The 20199-nt window shown below is 45.5% G+C and overlaps 1 protein-coding gene across 1 annotated transcript in view; it reads left to right on the top strand.

The window, feature by feature from the left end:
* The window catches only part of itgb5 (integrin, beta 5), a 172701-nt gene that overhangs the window by 134316 nt on the left and 18186 nt on the right, over window positions 1-20199 (top strand). The window contains exons 11-13 of the mRNA XM_038789778.1: window positions 7101-7323; window positions 11155-11255; window positions 13874-13993. Coding sequence (XP_038645706.1) covers window positions 7101-7323; window positions 11155-11255; window positions 13874-13993 — 444 coding nt within the window. The remainder of the gene's footprint in view (window positions 1-7100; window positions 7324-11154; window positions 11256-13873; window positions 13994-20199) is intronic.

Raw genomic sequence — 20199 nt, 5'->3', positions numbered from 1 at the left:
GGGTCACTGTCCATGTGGAGTTTGCACATTCTCCCCGTGTTTGCGTGGGTTTCGCCCCCACAACCCAAAAGATGTGCAGGCTAGGTGGATTGGCCACACTAAATAGCCCCTTAATTGGAAAAAATGAGTTGGGAACTCTAAATTTAAAAAAAGAAAACTAGAAAATATAAATGTTATCCCTATTCCTTGTCTCTTACACCCCCAACCAATTACAAACCCTTCATTACAAGCTAACCTCCAATTCTTGTAAGTCTTACAAAACCAGGTTAAAGTCCAACAGGTTTGTTTCGAATCGCTATCTTTCGGAGCGCTGCTCCTTCATCAGGTGAGTGAAGAGGTGGGCTCCACAACCATATATATAGACAAAGTCAATGATGCAAGATGATACTTTGCATGCGTGTCTTTCCAGGTAATTGAGTCTTTACAGGTCTTCTGTTATTTTTGCTAATAATCTCTTGTGTGAACCTCATCACATGACTTTTGGAAAACCATACAGACATCTTCCATCAGCACTTCTCCACCCACCATTCTAGTGACCTTCTTAGAAACTTCATCGACATTATTTAGACATGACTCACACTTCAGAAATACATGCTGGCTCTGTTTGATTCGCTGAAATGTGTTCAAGTGCTCTTTCTCTCTATCTCTGACGATAGATTCCAGTAACTTCCCCATGATTAATGTAAAGCTGAGAAGACTTAATTACCTGGTCTCTTCCTGGAGTAATATTTACAATTTTCTAACAAAGACACAATTCTTGAACCTAGAAAGCTTGGGGAAATGATGACTAATACATCTGTACGGTCTTCATCCATTTTTCTCAATATGCTCGTCTGGGAATTATCTGGTCCTATAGATTTGCCTATCCTAAGTATCACTATTTTCTCCATTACCGTTTGTTTCCTTACATTAAACCCATTAAAATGCTTCTCTTTAACTTAGTTTGGGTCCATTGGACCATTGGTATTCATTCCTATTTTCTGACTGTAAACATTGATACAAGGTTTTCTGAGACTGTTGTTCTTTTCTGAACCATTATTTACCCAGCTTGTGTCTACTTTTAATGGACTCACAATCCCACTTCCTTTCCCTTAATATATTTATAAAAGTACTTGCTGTTAGCCTTGATAACCCTTCCAAGATTTTTTAATACCATATCTTCTTGCGACTTTCTTTAGATCCCTTTAGCTCTCCCAGTGGGAAATGTAAGAGAAGTGGTAGGGTGTGTTGCAATAACATGCTCAATCCAGTACTGAAGATATTGATTTATTTAAGATTCGACCAAGTTCAAAAACCTCTTCTTTGAAAAGTGAAAAGTAGCTGTTGCTGCCATTTAGGGATTTGGCAGCTGTTGTTAAACTATTGTGGTACTATTGCTCTGGAGTTCACAAGATTACTGAGACATCTGCGGAAGAAGCAGGAATTATGGGTTTCCATGACACTATCAAGATGATCCGTTTGAATGCAAACTTTGGTCAGCTGGCTATCTTATCATTTACGACATTTGTAGGGATTTTATGTTTTTTGTTCAACTAAATAAGGGGAAAGTAGTTGCTATTTTAATTGTAGGCACTAAAAACTTTGAGTATTGATATTGTAAACAAAAGTTCTCTGATTGACATAATCCTAAAGAGATTTAGGGCTGATGGAATGTGAAAAAAAGGGCCAGGATTTTCAGGCCCTTTGCCCTCGGGTAGTGGGGGGAAAATGTAAAATCTCTTGGGAATACTGTGGATTTTGAGGAGCGGATGGCATGTGGATTCAAAATGGCACACAGATCAAAAAGCAAATTGATTAAGGCATTTCAAGTGCCAATTGGCCAGAATTTTACTGGTCTGTTTCAGTTCTGCACGAGGTCCATGCAGGGTCATCAGTGCCTGATGAGTATATTTGGATGCAAAGAGCAGGTCAGTGCTGAATTTAGCAGACAATTGATGGGGCGTTGTGCCTTCATGGGAAGGCTATAAAAGAATGACCGTACCGTATTGTTATGAGAATTGAAAGTTTAGGTGCCAGGGCTTTTGGGGTGATGCCTCAAAGTGTCATTGGCTGGTAGCACTTGGGTGGAGTAAAAGAAGACTGAGAGGTGGTGAGTTGGTTGGAGGAAGCAAGCGGGAGAGTGACCCTTGAGACCAGGAGTGTCCACTCAAGAATTAGGTCCTTTCAAGAGGAGGACCACCTGGGAGAGAGGGAGCTCCAGCTGTCAGCAGCAACCTCATTGCTACCTGCAAAGGCAACTTCGGGGAGGTGAAACAGGGGAATGTAAGTAATAATTAATTTGTCCTCAAATCTGTGAAATAATATAAAATTAGATTTCACATTTCAATGTTGATTTTAGTTTGTTTATGTAAAATTTTTAAAACATGAAATGAGTGTCCCTGGGCAATCCATATCTCTTTTCAAAAGTTCTGTCTCTACAGGATTGTAACGCAATCCCTGTTTTGAGCTGTTTGATCTCAGCTGGCGCTGGTAGGAGTGCTAAAATTGTCCTTACACCCTTGCTCCAGGGCATTTTATTGGAGGCTCCTCACATGCCTTTCTGCAGACTTCCCCACTTTGACTCTGAGTGTGATTTGGTGTCATACTTTGTTTTATAATGCTTCTGTGTACCGGTGTGGCATATTTCATTACATTAAAGGCACTACAGTAAACTTTGTATTCTCTGGCACTCTACCAACCAGAATTCTGTACTCACTGGAATTTATGATGTTCCCTCGGCATGAATCATCACTTTACCAACCGGAAGCAATTATGAAGTTATCCAGAGCTTGTACATGTATACTGAATGATTTTATATTATAATTTATGTTTCAGTATACTGTTGAAAATTAGAAGTAAGAAGAAAACTGTTCTTTACTTCCTGAGTCCTTGCATTTTAGTTCATGCTGGAAGTATTGTACTATATTCCATTAATCAGCATTTGAATTAAACAGTGTCACCTCAAATGCTGGATAATAACGGTTTTACTATATGTAAATGTAAGATGCTGGCTGGGATTCTCCCCTACCCGGCGGGGCGGGGGGTCCCTGAGTGGCGTGAATTCTCCGCACCTTTAGGGGCTAGGCCCGCGCCGGAGTGGTTTCCACTCCGCTGGCTAGCGTGAACGGCCTTTGGCGTCCACTGTTTTTATGTTGATGTTGTGAATTTTTGTAGATTTTCTTAGATTTTAACTATCTTGAAATACAAGTACAAAGCCAAAAATAATGCTTATGAAAGAAAAAAGGACCCAGCTGGAAACACGACTTCCCTATCCAAGAACATAAACAAAAAGAATTGCACTGGAAATTCTAAATTTGTGCTGGTCAAGTAGAGGGGAGCATAACGTCCACTGGTCACTGTAATATGAGGCAAATCATACCCTAATTTCTGTGAACAGAGTCATTAGATATTGGAGTTGGTGCCCACACTTGTAGTGGCACAATGGGCAAGCATTTTTTTGAGGCAGCAGAAAGCAATTAAAGTGCTATCCTGCCACTTTGACGAAAGGAGCCTAAGGCATACATGTGATTTACTTCATATCTCGGAGGAAAGCTAGGGCGTCTTGCACTATTTGGAGTTTTTGCACTCCTTGCTATAAGGGCCTTCATAGCATGAGGAAACCCCTTGGCCTGCTAAAGTTCACGGAGGATGCAGGATTTCTAGCCAAGAGAGTATTAAAATAATTGAGTTCGGAGGTGACAAAAATATGAAGAGCCCCAGTAGCAGATAGACTGAGGTTGGAGCGATGTAATGGAGATCTAAGACCTTATGAAGAAGAAGGTTGGAAACGTGGGCTGGAATTTTGCAAAACCAGGCCAACTCCAGAGATCTTTAATAATGGTTGGTGGGACCTGAATGCAGAAGTCCCATAACCGTTTCAGAATTTAGGAGCCATTTGACATGAGTACTGAGTTCAAACAGACCCCACTTTTGCTGTCATAAGGACCTTAACCCACAGCCTGGGTGTCAGAAATTCATGGAGTAGACTTGTGATGGGTTGATAAGTTCTGTTTACGTTTTTTTTAACTCCCAACCCTTTAAAAATGGGGGGAAAAACAAGATGAACCTGCCAGTTAGATTTAAAAAATATAAAACCTCTGCTGGACTGCTTTGACAGACAGGTCATCTATTATTGGTTAAAAACATTTGTTACCATCTGTTTCTGCAGTTTTAGTAGAGTTCTTTGTTGACATTTCCCAAAGGCTGTTATTATAGTGACAGCCGTTGTGACTGCTTGGCTGAGTTTCAAAATGAGTTCACAGTTTGATTGACAGTTTATGGATGCTATTAAAGGATTTGGCTGTCTTTGAAGTGATTACTGAATAGAACGTTTTTATACCCAGGCACTTAAGGGATTTAAAATCTTTGGGTTTCACGAATGGAAGTTTTGTTTTCCCTACCAAGTGTATATGAGTGTGAACTCTATTAGATTGCCATAGGTTTTATTTCTTTCCGCATGACTGCTGAGATCTGTCCATTGTAGATGCTGAGTGAGTGGTTATGGAAGTGGCATGTAGGGGCATGTTCATTGTGTGGAGGATAATGGAGGGTTGGGGAGTGAGGGCTGGAGACCTTAACCGTTTCTAAAACAATTGTGGGAAAAGTCTCAAAGGACGTTTTTCCAACCAAACCACCATGATACTCTCTAGCCTGTGGCCGCCGCTCCCAGGACCAGCTCGATACTGCCCTCTCTTCCCCAGAGCGAAAATTGTGTGCTTTAAGACGGGACTGCCAAGTCAAGAAATGTCCTGATTCCAGCTTTCTACCTCGCTAGCAAAAGCCGGCCCTCTGTAAAATGAAATAAATACATAATCTTTATTGTCACAAGTAGGCTTATATTTTTATATTTTTTTAGAGATCTCTGGGTTGTGGAGGCGAAACCCACGCAAACACGGGGAGAATGTGCAAACTCCACACGGACAGTGACCCAGAGCTGGGATCGAACCTGGGACCTCGGCGCCGTGAGGCTGCAGGGCTAATCCACTGCGCCACTGTGCTGCCATAAGTAGGCTTATATCAACACTGCAATGAAGTTACTGTGAGGAGTCCCTAGCCGCCTCTTTCCGGTGCGTGTTTGGGTACACAGAGGGAGAAATCAGAATTCTCAGCTAGTACGGGAATTGAACCCGCGCTGCTGGCCTTGTTCTGCATCACAAACCAGCCGTCTAGCCCCTGAGCTAAACCAGCCCTGGTTTATGGTCAAGTAGATTTCAGTTGCGATTCCACCCAGGGAATGGATGGAACTGGTGGCAAGAACAAGAAGCATGAGCACTGGGCGAAAGGAAATACCATCATCAACATAAAGAATAGTTTAAAACACTGCAGATAAGATGTGAGGAAACATTGAGCAAGAAAGGAAAAGGTACATTAACTTGGTTGACAAGATTTTTGTTTCAGGCTTTTGAGATAGAGCAGTACAGTTTTTTAAATGAATTGCCAATCATAAATTAGGCTCAGTAGAATAGTCTGTACTTTCGACCTTTCCTTTTAGGCCGATTCAGGTCAACTAAATTCCAAATAGCAAAATGCTGTTGTTTTACTTTAAACAATACATATTCGCCTTCTTTCTGTTGAACACACATCACCATCTGTCACATGATAATTAAAGTTTAGAAACAGGAATAAATTTACTCCATTGACATTGTAGCTCAGGCTTGTCCAACCTCTTCGCATGGCGGGTAGGTCACCTCATTTCAATTTCTTTCTCAAGGGGCTGATGAACAAATTTTGGATACTTAAGGATATCCAACATTAAGCACATTTTTTTAAACTGATGTATGAAAAGAAACAACTTGCTGAGCAAAGAAATGTCAAAACAATAAAAAAAAAGAGTAATAAAAATAAAGTGGGAAAGGGTGAGAGTGTGTGAGTGTCCAGCTCACTTCCAGCATTGGGTGCTCACTCACTATGAGAGTGTGTGATGGTGAATGAGAACCCTGAGACCAGGAGTGAGCCAGACTCTCCCTATCCCCTCCCTCTCATCCCTCGAACACACACTCACCCAGAACTCTTTCCTGGTCAGCTGGCCCATTCACTGCACCCATTCACCCTCCCACAGTGAAAATTCTGTCTTTCTTGCCATTTTCTCCCGTGGTGGGTGGGCTGATCTGGGAATTTTTTGTACTCCCGCTACCTGGCTCGAGGATGAAAACCCTGAGCAGATGCAAACCAAATCACGTTTCAGCTAAATTGTTTTAAATTTCAGATTGTGTGAGTGTGATTGATCACCCCAAGATCAATTACACTCTCTTTGGCATGGTACTGTTTTCTGGAGGGGCACACCTGTATTTCTAGTATGTACAATTTAGCAGATGTTGAGTACAGAGAAACATATTCCAAATCAATGTCGACATTAGGAACTCAAATGAGGCTTAGTAAGGGGTAGTCTTGTCAGAAGTGGCTCAGTTGGAAGCGCACTTTGAATAAAAGATTCTGGGTTCAAGCACTTGATCACAAAAATAGTGTCCCAGCTTGGGTCACTGTCTGCAGAGTCTGCACATTCTCCCCATGTCTGCATGGGTTTCTTCCTGGCGCTCTGGTTTCCTCCCACAAGTCCTGAAAGACGTACTTGTTAGGTGAATTTAACATTCTGCATTCTCCCTCAGTGTACCCGAGCAGGCGCCGGAGTATGGTGACTCGGGGATTTTCACAGTAACTTCATTGCAGTGTTAATGTAAGCCTACTTGTGACACTAATAATGCTTATAATTATGTAAAACTAGCCTTCAGGCTGCTAGATGTAAACTGACCTACCTACTTCTCTGAGGGTGCTAGCAATTATACCATTGTTCCCCTTTGATTCTGCATTCTGTGTATTTGGTTTTCTGCCTCTCTCACATTCCTTGACTCTAGAAATTAACATATGTTTGCCTCACTGATTTCCCAATCGTCTCGGTCAACTGCTGTCTATTAATTTGGCAATTCACACCTGATTCAATTTCAATGCCTGCTAATCTCGTAACTGGGAAAGTTCCATCTCACCCAGCCTTTTGAAGACTGGCTACTGCTGTCGCTAGGCAGATTTCTACCTGTGGCTGGGCAGATTTAATCCTAATATGTTTTGTTAGATTTGTATTACTGCTATTATTACATAGAATATTTAATTCTGCCTTCTCTTCTCAGGGCATGGAGAGTGCCTCTGTGGTGAATGCAAGTGTCATGCCAACTGGATTGGGGACAACTGCAACTGTTCAACAGAAATGGACTCATGTCTCTCAGATGATGGTCAAATTTGCAGTGGTAGAGGAAGCTGTGCCTGTGGCTCATGCTCATGCACTGAACCTGGAGCATTTGGGGATACCTGCGAGAAGTGTCCAACCTGCCCTGATGCCTGTGGCATGAAAAGGTACACATCAAACCTGTTGAGTCTGTTTAGTATGTGCAAGTTCTTTGTGCTTGCTATGAAGCAATGTTGTATTTGAACACTTTAATCAAATCGAAATGCCCAACTATATACTGACAGATCCAAGTTGGGCAGATGTTACTTGTGCTTTTGCTTCATAATTTCTGTTACATTTTGCTAATGTAAAGAGTTTTTTTCAGCTTAACTCAATGAAAAGAAAATCTAAATAGTAATAATAAACTGTGCTGTTGAGCCTTGAATCACATAGTAGGAAGATACATGAGATACAGCCAGAATCGGTACAGGTGGGACCAGAAAATCTGGAGAGAGGCCAAAGTCTGTTGACTTTGGGTGGGAATTTCCTGGTGGGACCCGAAAAACCTGCCCATGGTATTATGTAATACTGAGCTATACAGATCAGCAGATTTGACTTTCGTCAAGTTTGTGTTTAACTTGCTGTCCTCGATGAGCCGCTAAATATGCTAAAACACCTTTGTGAGCTAGCTAAAATAAGAAGTAGGAGCAGGGGTAGGCCACCTGGCCCCTTGAGCCTACTCCGCCATTCAATAAGATGATGGTTGATCTTTTTGTGGACTCTGCTCCACTTACCCGCCTGCCCACCGTAACCTTTTATTTCTTTACTGTTCAAAAATCTATCTCCCTTTGTCTTAAAAACATTTAACGAGATAGCCTCAACTGCTTCACTGGGCAGGGAATTTCATAGATTCACGATCCTTTCATTGAAGAAGTTCCTTCTCAACTCAGTCCTAAATCTGCTCCCCCTTATATTGAAGCTTTGCCCCCTATTTCTAGTTTCACACGCCAGTGGAAACAACCTCCCTGCTTCTATCTTATCTATTCCCTTCATAACTTTATATGTTTCTGTAAGATCCCTCTTCATCCATCTAAATTCCAATGAGTATTGCCACAGGCTACTTAGTCTCTCCTTATAAGCTAATCCTCTTAACTCCGGAATCAAGCTAGTGAATCTCCTCTGCACACCGTCCAGTGCCAGTACATCCTTTCTCAAGTAAGGAGACTAAAACTGTACTCAGTACTCCAGGTGTGACCTCACCAGCACCCTCTGTAGCTGCAACACAGCCTCACTGCTTTTAAACTCCATTCCTCCATCAATGAAGGAAAAAATTCCATTTACCTTCTTAATTACTTGCTGCATCTGCAAACCAACTTTTTGATATTCATGCACAAGGACACCCAGATCCCTCTGCATTGCAGCATGCTGCAATTTTTAACAATTTAAATAATAGTCCATTTTGCTGTTATTCCTACCAAAACGGATGACCTCGCATTGATCAACATTGAACTCTACTTAAACTATCTATATCCCTCTGCAGACTTTCAGTGTCCTCTGCACATCGAGTCTGCTCCGCCATTCAATCATGGCTGATATTTTCTCATCCTCATTCTCCTGCCTTCTCCCCATAACCCCTGCCGATTATTAAGCCATTGCAGAGGACATTTAAGAGTCAGCCATATTGCTGTAGATCTGAAGTCACTTGTAAGGCAGGTAAAGATGGCAAATTTCCTTCTCTAAAGGATGGGTTTTTACAACAATCGGCAATGTCATCATTAGACTTTTAATTCCAAATATTTACTGATTCAATTCATATTTCACTATCTGCTGTGGTGGGATTCGAACTCAGGTCTCTGGAGAATTATTCTGGGTCTTTGGATTACTAGTCCAGTGACAAACCACGTTGCCACCACCTTCCCCCAAGGAAGGGTTAAGTAATCCCTCCTGGCACAAAACTCCAAATCTACAGATCTTTGCTGGAGCAATGCTGAGGAATGTGAAACAGTCCACTCATCATAAACTTTCTGAAATTGCCTCAAAATAAGGAGCAACCTGGAAATTCAACAACATTCATCAAGAGCTGCATGCAAAATAATAAATAGATGAACTCACCTCCTGAAAACACCCTTTGGCCTGGGTACCAGATTGTTCCACCGGCTTGCTTCACGTTGACGTTGAATAAGTCTTAATTAGCAGAGAGAGCAGCACTATTGCGTCTTATGCATTTACAATCTGATCCTACCATTGTACATGATCTCTATACTGCTTTTGGCAGGATAAATTTAGAAATATAGATTTGGGAAAGGTGCCTCAAGGCTGGCATTGATTGCCGTTAAAGCCTTTTCGATGGCTTCTTAATTTCACAGCTGTGATTGGAAGAGTTGTGGGCAGTGCTTTGCCAGATTTAATTTTCGTGTAGAGAGTTCAGAATAAATGAACATATGTTTCAACTTTGACTGTGCATTAGCCAGATTGTTATACCATGCCAATTGATTTTCAGTACGAGTCACGTCCAGTGAAGCATGGTCATCTGTTTTTGCTCATTATAATTTAACACTTATTTAAAGGTGCTCTTCTACCGCATGGGGTGAATGACCTTTGAGGTTCTCCTGATCGTCCCTCACAACTTCAGCAGAACCCCATTTACACCAACACAACTTTTCAGGTCAACTAGGAAAGGCAGAAAATGTCCATCTTGCCAGTTTTACCTGTGACAGTGCCTCAGTTGCTGGAAGATTTTGTCTTCAGTTTTAACATTCTTCCTGTAGCCTTCTGCACCTTAAGCAGGTGCAGATATAATTTCCTGCTGCTACAGGTAGCATTAGAGTCCAAGCATGGGGGAGTAAATTTCGGAGAAAGAAGAAAAGAATGCAGGTGTATGCTCAATCAAAAGGGGTCCCATTAGTGTCCCATTACAGAAAGTCACAAAGACTGTGCATTCATTCCTGATAATACCGCAGATGGAAAACTATCATTTAGGGGCAGAAACTTTAGATTTCGGATGGTTTTCGCTGCAGCAGAGAAACTTGAGACACAATTTCATACAAAGGTTTCTGACATGATTAAAGGGTTTGATGGGGATAAAGTGATGTTGATAAAGATTGTCGCCAAGAAGGAAGAGGAGTAAAAGGATATTTCTTAGCAGAGAATTGTAAAAATATGAAATGCTTTCTAACAGAAAGGAAAATTGGAAAAGAATGGAAAGCTGGATCGCTGTTATCATTGTGTGCCAGTGCATAAAGCAAATCACATCACCACGGTCTTTAGAACGGTGATGGGCCAGAACCTCCAAGGAGTGGAATCACAGTTGGATTACCATTCCACTCCTTTTTACTTATCTTGGTCGGAAGCTACACATTTCTCTCCTGACCTTTTGACTCAGGCCTGTTGATAAAAGCGCAGAGCAGCAGATTACTGCAGCCTTTAGTATGGACAGCCGTGTTGGGGGAAGTAAAGCCACTTCACTTCAAGGAAAAGGTATGTGCCTTTACAGGACTGCAGGCCACAAGAAGCTGGAGTACTTCCCTTTAATCTTCAAACCTCCATTCCCCTTCTGCCTCTCCGCCCTACTGCTCCAAGAGTCTCACAGCTGAGGATCAGAACCCTCCAGGTTGAGGATTGAACCGCCCAGCATGCAGTCTCCGCCTGCAGCCTGCGTTCTGCTCCAGAGTTCTCCCTGCACAATTGGAATCCGTACTTGCCAATCAGGCTGACTTCTGTGCAGGGAAGCTGTCAAGGAGAAAATATGTATGCTGCAAAGTACAGAAATCTGGTCTCAGTGACCCACTCTATTAATGTCCACATATTGGTTATCTTTAATCTGTTTGATATCTGTACTCTCGCCCATTAGAAGATGTCTAGGCTTACGTTCTAACATGTACCAAAGTTCTTCTCTTCATGTTGAATGTTTGCATTGAATACAGTACTTCATAAAGCTGTAGCTGGCTACACTGTGCCCTGCTTTATATTTTATGTTGTGAAAATCAGAAAGATTAATTGTATGTCACTGTTTGTTACAGGGAGTGTATAGAGTGCAGACTGTTTAACTCAGGAAGACTGGCTGACAATCAGACGTGTCAAAAGCTCTGCAAGGATGAGATCCTGACAGTGGATGTGCTCAGTAAGTGAATCTTTTACTTAACTAACTTTTTTAAAAGAAGCAATACGTAATTACTGTAATTACTTATGAAGAGTATTGCTGAAAAAAAAGACATGCTGTTGGATCTTTTCACCTTGCACTCATCAGAACAGATGCAAGAATGGTAAATGTCATTATTGCATGGAAAACGGTTCTGATTTGTTGGGAAGTGCACTCTAATTGTTTAAGGTGTTGACAGTACAGTAACACAGTGGTTAGCACTGTGGCTTCACAGCTCCTGGGCCCCAGGTTCGATTCTCGGCTGGGTCACTGTCTGTGCAGAGTCTGCACATTCTCCCCGTGTCTGCGTGGGTTTCCTCCGGGTGCTCCGGTTTCCTCCCACAAATCCCGAAAGACGTGGGGCGGAATTCTCCGACCCCACGCCGGTGCGGAGAATAGCGGGACGCGCTGTTTTTCCCGCGACGCCAGTCTGACACGCTCCCGCTGTCCTCCCCAACGCGCAAATTTTTCCGACCGCCTTTCCTGCGAATAACCCTGTCAAATTGCCCGAAACGGCCAAAACCGGCCTCCCGCTATTCTCCGGCCCGGATGGGCGAAGTACAGTTTGGTTTATGGCCATTGTATGCTAGTAAGTCACTCAGAATTACTGACAGGTTTAGCATTGTAAAGAAATCATAAAAATATATATCAAAATAATTACAATATTGGAATGATTGTAATAAAAGGTTAAACATTCAGTCTGTCACCATCCTCAAAGCAGGTTTGCACTTTGCTGCATTTATTGCAGCAGAACATCCCACGGAGCAGTCCTAAAATTAAATGAGTGTATTTTCCTTTCCATTCTCCTTATCAGAAAAGTGATTCGCTTCTGGAGCAAAAGGTTCTTTCAAGCTGTTACCCCAACTGACTTTCTATCCTGAAGCCTATTCTGCTGGCCAGTCCTCCTGCACTTGGACAACAGAGAGTTATTATCGTATTAGATTTGAACTATGGGTGGATGAATTGTAGATTTTGCCAACATCAGAAAATTGAGGATCCTGTATTTTCGGGTTTGCACTGAATTGTTTTGTGACTGATGTAGACCAGGATAAATTGTTCTTTCTGTGGTCATACTGCCTGACAGAATTTGGATGTGTGGCACTGCCGGAAGCTTTGCCTGACAGAATTTCGATGTGTGGCACTGCTGGAAGCTTTGCTGTGGAAAATGACTGGCCTCCTGGGTCAGTGCATTGTGCTGCCAACTTTCAGTGGTCCGTGTGGCAGACTGTACTGAGAAGGGAACTCATGAGCTGCTCCATTGAAGTAACTGGATGTTATGCATGAGCCCTGAATGTCAGAACGTGATACTGGGTGCTTGATAGGAGTGTGACGTATTGAACAAGATGGAAGGCTGAATGGGGCGGCACAGTGGGGCAGTGGTTAGCACTGCTGCCTACGGCGCTGAGGACCCGGGTTCGATACCGGCCCCAGGTCAGTGTGTGGAGTTTGCACAGTCTCCCCGTGTCTGTGTGGGTTTCACCCCCACAACCCAAAGATGTGCAGGGTAGGTGGATTGGCCACGCTAAATTGCCCCTTAATTGGAAAAAAATAATTGGGTACTCTTAAAAAAAAATTTAAAATGAGAGGCTGATGGAATTATGGATATGAGATGTCATGTGAATGTGCATTCACTGAACTTGACTACCCTGTTAGGCCATTAGACTTCTTGGTTCAAGTACCAAGAATTGATCTCCCTGGTCATTTATTCCAAATTCCATCTAAGGATTATTTGAGACTCCACAAAACCAGCTCTTCCTCTTCCTGGCTGACATCGGGCTCAAAAAAACAGGGCTGCAGCTGGATTTTAAAATTAAAATTTTTTTTTCAAGATGAGCGTGGCGACTCTCTGCAAGCTCTCCCCTGCAGATCCTCTTCCTACATCATTTGTAAATGTTATGATAGTATGGTCTATAATAATTATTGTAGTTATGTTCCATGTATTTATGTATAGAGTGATCTGCTAGGTCTGTAAGTGAACAATACTTTTCACTGTACCTTGGTACATGTGACAATAAATAAATCAATCAATAATGATCAACCAATCTTTTTTGCACAAAGTCTCAGGCATCAATAATTAGACTATACCAATACAATTCAAAGGAACTTTTTAAAGTGCATACAATCAATAAGAAATGATTAGAGCACAAGGTTTTGCATTTAGAAGTTGCAAATGCCTTTAGTGGACCAAATCTGTATTCTAAATAAAACACTTTTTTTTTGATTGAGATTTAGAGTGATTTGTTTGGAAAAATCTCCTGAATTATGGTATTTCTTCGATGGCAGATTTTGTTTATGCCTGCTACTCCGTACAAATTTAAAAGTGCACCTTGAGAGCCTAATGAATTGCAGATGTTTGCGTAGAAAGTCTGCTTCATGCAAACTTGACAAAACTGCAAATTTGCACAAAAACTAAAATAGCACCACCAATATGTAGAAACTTGTAAAAAAAACATTCTTATTCATAATTTGATAGTTGATGCCCTTTGGCTCTGTGCTTCACCGAAAATAATGGGGCTTTTAGCCTGTCCCATTTTGTTGGAGTTGTAGAAGTGGAGCTGGCTCAGACCACTGGCTTAAAGATTGTTCCCATCTTTCTCTAGAAACAGATGATCAAGATGCAGTTTTATGCTTATACAAAACTGAAAATGACTGTGTCATGAGATTTACATATTCAGAACATGTCAGTGGGAAATCTGTCCTTACTGCGCTGAAGGAACCAGGTTAGTGTGTTTTCTATTTTTTTGTTAATTCTCTCTCTCATGCAGACTCGATCTCATTTCCTCTCACTCATTCATGCATACTTATGTCCTCACTCCATTGCACAACACACAGCCCACATGCCATGGTCAATCCTTTCTGCCTCAGTGTCTCTCATGCTGTTTTGTTATATTGAGCTTACTGCTAAATACAGAAACAAGACGGGCAGAAAAGTCTGTTGTATGTAATATATATTGTATGTAAACAAATTTTTAAAAGTGAAAAGTAAAGGTAGGTGTAAATTCATAGTACATCAGTACTATAAAGTGACATTTCAAGATTCTCTTTATTAAATTGATTGAGTTTTTCCAGAGGTGGCATTGATTTAAATGTATTTTTTTACAGCTCACAGGATAATTATTTGATACTCCATATTGGTTAATTTGTAAACCTTTCAAAATTAAAAATAAATAAATATATAATTATTAGCTCTCAGTTTGTTTAATGTCACGGATCAGGCCTCGAGCAGATGATCAAAATTGAAGTGCTGTTCTTGGGAGGATGTTAAAAATCCCATGACACAGTCGAACCCACAGAAAAGTACATCATTTGATTATTCGTCTCAAATGCTGGACATGAGATCATGCAGTGTATTAAAAAAGTACTTGAAAAATGACAAGAACAAATTTTTGTGTTGAAAAGACAGCCAGGGCTTCCACTCTACAGTGACTCTAACAGGAAAGTGCCTGTGTGTGGATGTCAGTTAAGGACAGAAAATAGCTTGGTGCTGTGCCAGGCATCAGTGTTCATGACTGCTGAAAGAAGGAACAAGTTATATAATATGAAAATTATTCAGTGCACTTTTCAAGCTTGGCTGCACACATCGTCACATGCCTCACCAAAACCGCGATGGGATGGTGTGGCTCTCACTGCCAATTCTCATCTTCTAGCCTTTCTACCCTTCTATCCTCACTAGAATTTATATCAGATATTCCCTTCACATTCCTGTTCAAATGCTTGGTCCTGCCATTTCATGTAGCATTGATCACCAATAAGGATGTCACTAACCATGCATATCTCCCTGCCCACCTTCATCCTTCAATCTCCAATGCTGGAGGAAATGCTTTCACCCCATTTCCTTCACAATTCACTTCCATATTCCTAACTCCCTCTTTCCTGACAGTCTAGCACTGCTTTTTTTTACCTCCTCAACAACTCCTCATTTTGTCCTCAATGCTTTAACCTGTATCAAATTACTCATTGGGCTGGATTTCATGTCCCTCGCTGTCATGTTTGAGGGTGGAGAGGTTTATAAAATTCAGCACATGGCCTTCCCACTGTCCCTGAACTGTCTTCCATTTTATGGGAAACAGGGACGACATCAACCGACTTGCCTGCCCTCGGGCCTATCGAGGCCCTCAGGTGGCCAATGAATGGCTGCTTACACACCTCCGCCACTATTTTATCCATGGCAGGAGGAGACCCACAGTAGGTGGGTCTCTATGTGGGCTGCTGTTGGACGATGGGGGTGGGTGGAATTTCCTCTGGGGGTCCCTTCTGCTCATCAGGTGCACCCTGCCCTCAGGGTCATACCACTACTTTAATCCTCCTGCACCCTGGCCTCTAAAACCCACGCTTTCCCCTCCCTTATCTCCCTGCTGGAGCTTGCCAGCTAGGCCTTACCAATACCCTGGCCATAAATGATGTTTGGCTCCATAATCTTCTCTTGCCTGGGGATTTCCTGTAGTGGTGACTGCACAAACATGGCGCTGCTGGGACCAGGGAGCTGCTCACCAATTAAATTGGCCTGCAGCTCCCTAAGGTGGGATTTCCTCCCGAGATGGAGATGGAAGTCTCATCCTGACCCAATTAACACTGCACCCGGCATAAAGTGGTTACGGGGTAGTTGACTTTCTGGTGGGTGGGCTCCAGCATTGCAGAATTAACCACATTTAGTGCATGACTGACCTCATTGTCTACCTCAATCAAATCAACCATTATTGCACCTCTGCCTTCATAGTACAAATATTCATACCACTCTAGGTTCATTCTGGAAGGTAAGAAAAATCGCTGGTTCATTTTCCACAGCATAAGTCACTGGCAGAAAAACCTTTACCTGCCTTCTCTATCTTCACCTAAAACACCAAATATGAAGGCTGGGATTCACCGTTGGCTGATGTGGAAATCGGGAAACTCGATTGGGCGGAGAATCAGTTCCGACGTCAAAATTGTGGCGGTAGCCTATTTGATGCCAAATCGCAATTCTCAATCACCTCGACAGTGGCGTCAATGCATGCCAGAATGCACATACAGTAAATACCTTTTGCAGAACATGAGGGGGCTCGACCCGGTATCCACTGGGGCCTCTGCGATTATGCGCCTCCGATGGGCCAAGTTCCTCCCGACAGTGCATTGGGGGCAGCAGGGTAGCATGGTGGTTAGCATCAATGCTTCACAGCTCCAGGGTCCCAGGTTCGATTCCCGGCTGGGTCACTGTCTGTGTGGAGTCTGCACGTCCTCCCCCTGTGTGCGTGGGTTTCCTCCGGGTGCTCCGGTTTTTCCCACAGTCCAAAGATGTGCGGGTTAGGTGGATTGGCCATGCTAAATTGCCCGTAGTGTCCTAATAAAAAAGTAAGCTTAAGGGGGGGGTTGTTGGGTTACGGGTATAGGGTGGATACGTGGGTTTGAGTGGGGTGATCATGGCTCGGCACAACATTGAGGGCCGAAGGGCCTGTTCTGTGCTGTACTGTTCTATGTTCTAGTGCAGTTCACTTGTGCTTTTAAAAATCGTGAAACTGGCATCGCAGCTGCTGAAGGAGAGAGAGAGGAGGTAGGACACAGAGAGGAGCAACTGTGGGCTGCTAGGCCAAACACTGACTGGGTTGCGGGGGGGCCCTGCCAAGGCCGGGGGAAGGGGGGGCAACACAGTGACCCCCCTACAGGACTGGGGTGGCGTCTAGACACGGACAGTCATTGTCATGGTCTGCAAGGCAGCCATCTTGCTGCGCACCCCACTAACCACACACCCTGGCAGTAACACCGACCATATGGGTGCCACACCCGGCCGCCACCCACTGACAACCCAGCCAGGACAACACCCACAGTAGCCCCTAAGGGGGCCGCAGTGCCTATCCCTAGGGGGGGGGCAGTGCCAGCCAACAGTACCCCTGGCACCAGAGATGGGTGCCAGGGCCAGAGGCCCCCACAGTGCCGACCACCGACGGGGTGCGGGGATGGGGGGAGTGGAAATGGACATTAAGCGGTGCAGCCCGCAGTGCCAACCGGGACACCAAGTATCCCAGTGGACCTGGTTGGTCACGGGGTTACACGCCATGCTAACATGTCGGCCTTTCACCCCCTGCAGACAATGGGTATTGGAATTCAACAGCAATGGTTGCCTTCCTGCTGGGCGCTGCAGCCCTGGGGGATGCCATATAGCTGAACGAAGTGGAGCTGCTCGAGGAGGAGAAAACTGCAGTGAGCGGCAGGTGGCAGCCGCCCAAGTGGGAGAGTCGACTGGCAATTCGGCCGAGGAGCAGGAGGTGCCAAGTAGGCGCCACATGAGTCCTCGTGTACCGCCAGAGCCTGTAATTCGAGGACTAGGCATGCCATCGAAGACTCCGGCTGAGCAGAGAGACAGTGCAACATATCTGCCAGATATTGGATCACCTAGCACCGCGGGGGTTTGGGGGAGGACACCCGCTCCCAGTGGCCATCAAGGAGACGGTCGCCCTGACCGTTTACGTGACGGGGTCCTTCTCGGCGCTGTGTGGGGACCTGTCCATGAACTCACAGACCTCAATGCGTAGGTGCATCAGCACCGTCACGGATGTTCTATATGCCCAGGTGGCTCAATATCCATTTCAATGTGGACCAGGTCACCAGTATGCACGGGCAGCGCAGTTCACCGCCATCGATGGGATGCCCCAGGTCCAGGGGGTGATCGACGGAATGCATGTCCCCCTACGTGCACCTGCGGATAACAGGCTACTCTACGCAAACAGAAAGTGGTTTCACATGATGAACGTTCAGCTGATAAGTAACCATGAGGTGCGCATCATGCACGTCTGTGCCCGGTACCAGGGCAGTGTGCACGACACCTTCATCCTGGCACAATCAATAATTCCTGACATGCCCGAGATGCCCCCCCCCCCCCCCCCCCTCTGGCTGGGGGTGTTGGTCTCGGTGACAGGGGTTATCCACTGCGGTCATGGCTGATGAAGCGCATCCGGAGGGCACAGACCCACGCGGAGACCCACTACAACAAAGCCCATACAGCTACCAGGAGCGTGATCGAGCGGTGCTGTGGCCTCCTGAATATGCGGTTTAGGTGCCTGGACCACTCCAGAGGGGCCCTCTGGAGTGGGCGTCTGGTCAGGGGCCCAGACACCGCACCCCAACCCCACACTCCCTCCCTCCCTCCCATACCTGTCATAGTACGGGCCCTGGGTTGGCAGTATCAGCGGGTAGTGGGTCTAGTCCATAGAAGATGATGATCACCTGCTTGCCAATGAATTCTGGTGCTCTGCATCATTTGAGAACATCTGACTCCAGCCCACGGTAGCACTTCCCACCGTCCACCTAGGTGATGCCTGCATGCGAGCTGTCCATTCCATCACACGGTCCCATTGAATCCCTGGGGTGGTGGAGGTGGGGACAGTCAGGGGGATGGGGAGCTCGGGCCATCCATTCCCTTCCCAAATGTCCTCCCATTCCGATCCCCCACGGACCGTCATTGCCACGGTCTGCAAGGCAGCTAATGCCCGCGCTACTCCATGGGACAGAGAGCCGAGGGAAGCTATCCCTGAGGCTCCCCCGCCACCTGACACTGCCAGTCCTGGAGGCCCGCTCTGCTCTCGACCTGAGTCTGCATGCTCGTGGTCTTGAGCACACTGACCATCTATGTCTGGAACTGCGTCATATCATGCTGCGACTGTGTCTTCTGGGTTTGTGTCACATCAGCCAATGGCTACGCCATCTCCCTCTGTGTCTACGCCACATTGGCTAGCACCTGGGCAATGCTACCGCCGGTCCCAGACATGGCCCGCTGTGACTGGGCCACGCTCAGGAGCGCCACTACAATTTTCAGGTGGCTTTGGGACATGGTTGCCTGTAGGCGGCAATCCTGTCCTGGGCCTCGGCCAGCACCTGCACAGAATGGCCCAGGACATGGATATGCTGATCCATAGCCAAAACCATCGCCCCCAATGCTTCCACCATGGCCGCCATCTGTGCAGTGTTGGTCAGGGTGTCATGCATCTTTGGCACCACCTCTTGCTTCTGCAAGCGGTTGGACACCTCCAACTGCACCTGCAGGTGCTGGATGCTCACCGACAACCCCTCATGTAGTCCCTGGCTCTGTGACTGCATTTCCACTACGGATGGGACTGCTTATTCCAGAAGCTCGAGAACTGTCTGTACGGCAGCTAGTCCCTGGGATCAGCCTGTCCTTCGACAGTCCGCCCCCTCGGTGCTTCTACCTCCAGCTGCTGCACCAGGGTGTCCTGAGTCTCAGGCGGAGGGCTGGTGTCCAAGCTGCTCTACTCGTCAGTGCTCATGGGGGTCCAGCTGTAGCATTGGTTGGGGGAGGAATGGGGTGGAAGATGGCAGTTGCCCCCCCCCCCCCCCCCCCCCTCCAGCAGGTCCTGCAAGACACAAGGCAAGATGCTTGATTAGACTGCGGGCCGGGGGTGGTGGGGGTGGGTATGTGGGTGAGGGAGTTGGCGTGAGGATGGTATGGGGGTGAGGGTGGTTGGGGGGTTGGCACATGTGACAGGGGGAACCGCAACTAAGTGGGATCTCACTTCCTCGCCCACGGCCGAGCTCCACCTCGGCGACCTCCTGTTCCTACAGGCTGCCGACCCCACCCTGGGTCCTCTGCTCAGCCAGGGTGAGGGCCCGCAGGTCTGGCGGTGCCCCTCCTGTCTTCTTCCGCTCCCGGCAGTTATGAGCTGCCTTCTCCTGGTGGGGGGAGGGACAGAAAACGACAGTGATAGACAGTCCAACGCATGTAGCCTCGGGGGTGGGTAGCTGGTGGCCTCAGTGGTCAGGGCACCAGACCATGGGGGCCGGTATGGGTAGCAGCATGTGCGGCAGGGTGGGGCTTCGGCCATCCTCCCTTTGCAATGGCAATATGCCTGTCGTCTTTAGAAATTGCAGTTATCACCCTCCACCAATGCCCACCCTCTCAGGTTGCTACCCTATCTCGTTGACTGACTTTTCGTACTTT

Source organism: Scyliorhinus canicula, chromosome 2 (assembly GCF_902713615.1).
Source record: "Scyliorhinus canicula chromosome 2, sScyCan1.1, whole genome shotgun sequence".
In the NCBI taxonomy this organism is placed as follows: Eukaryota; Metazoa; Chordata; class Chondrichthyes; order Carcharhiniformes; family Scyliorhinidae; genus Scyliorhinus; species Scyliorhinus canicula.
Note: the sequence above shows the minus strand (reverse complement) of the source record. Positions and strands in the feature narration are given on the sequence as shown.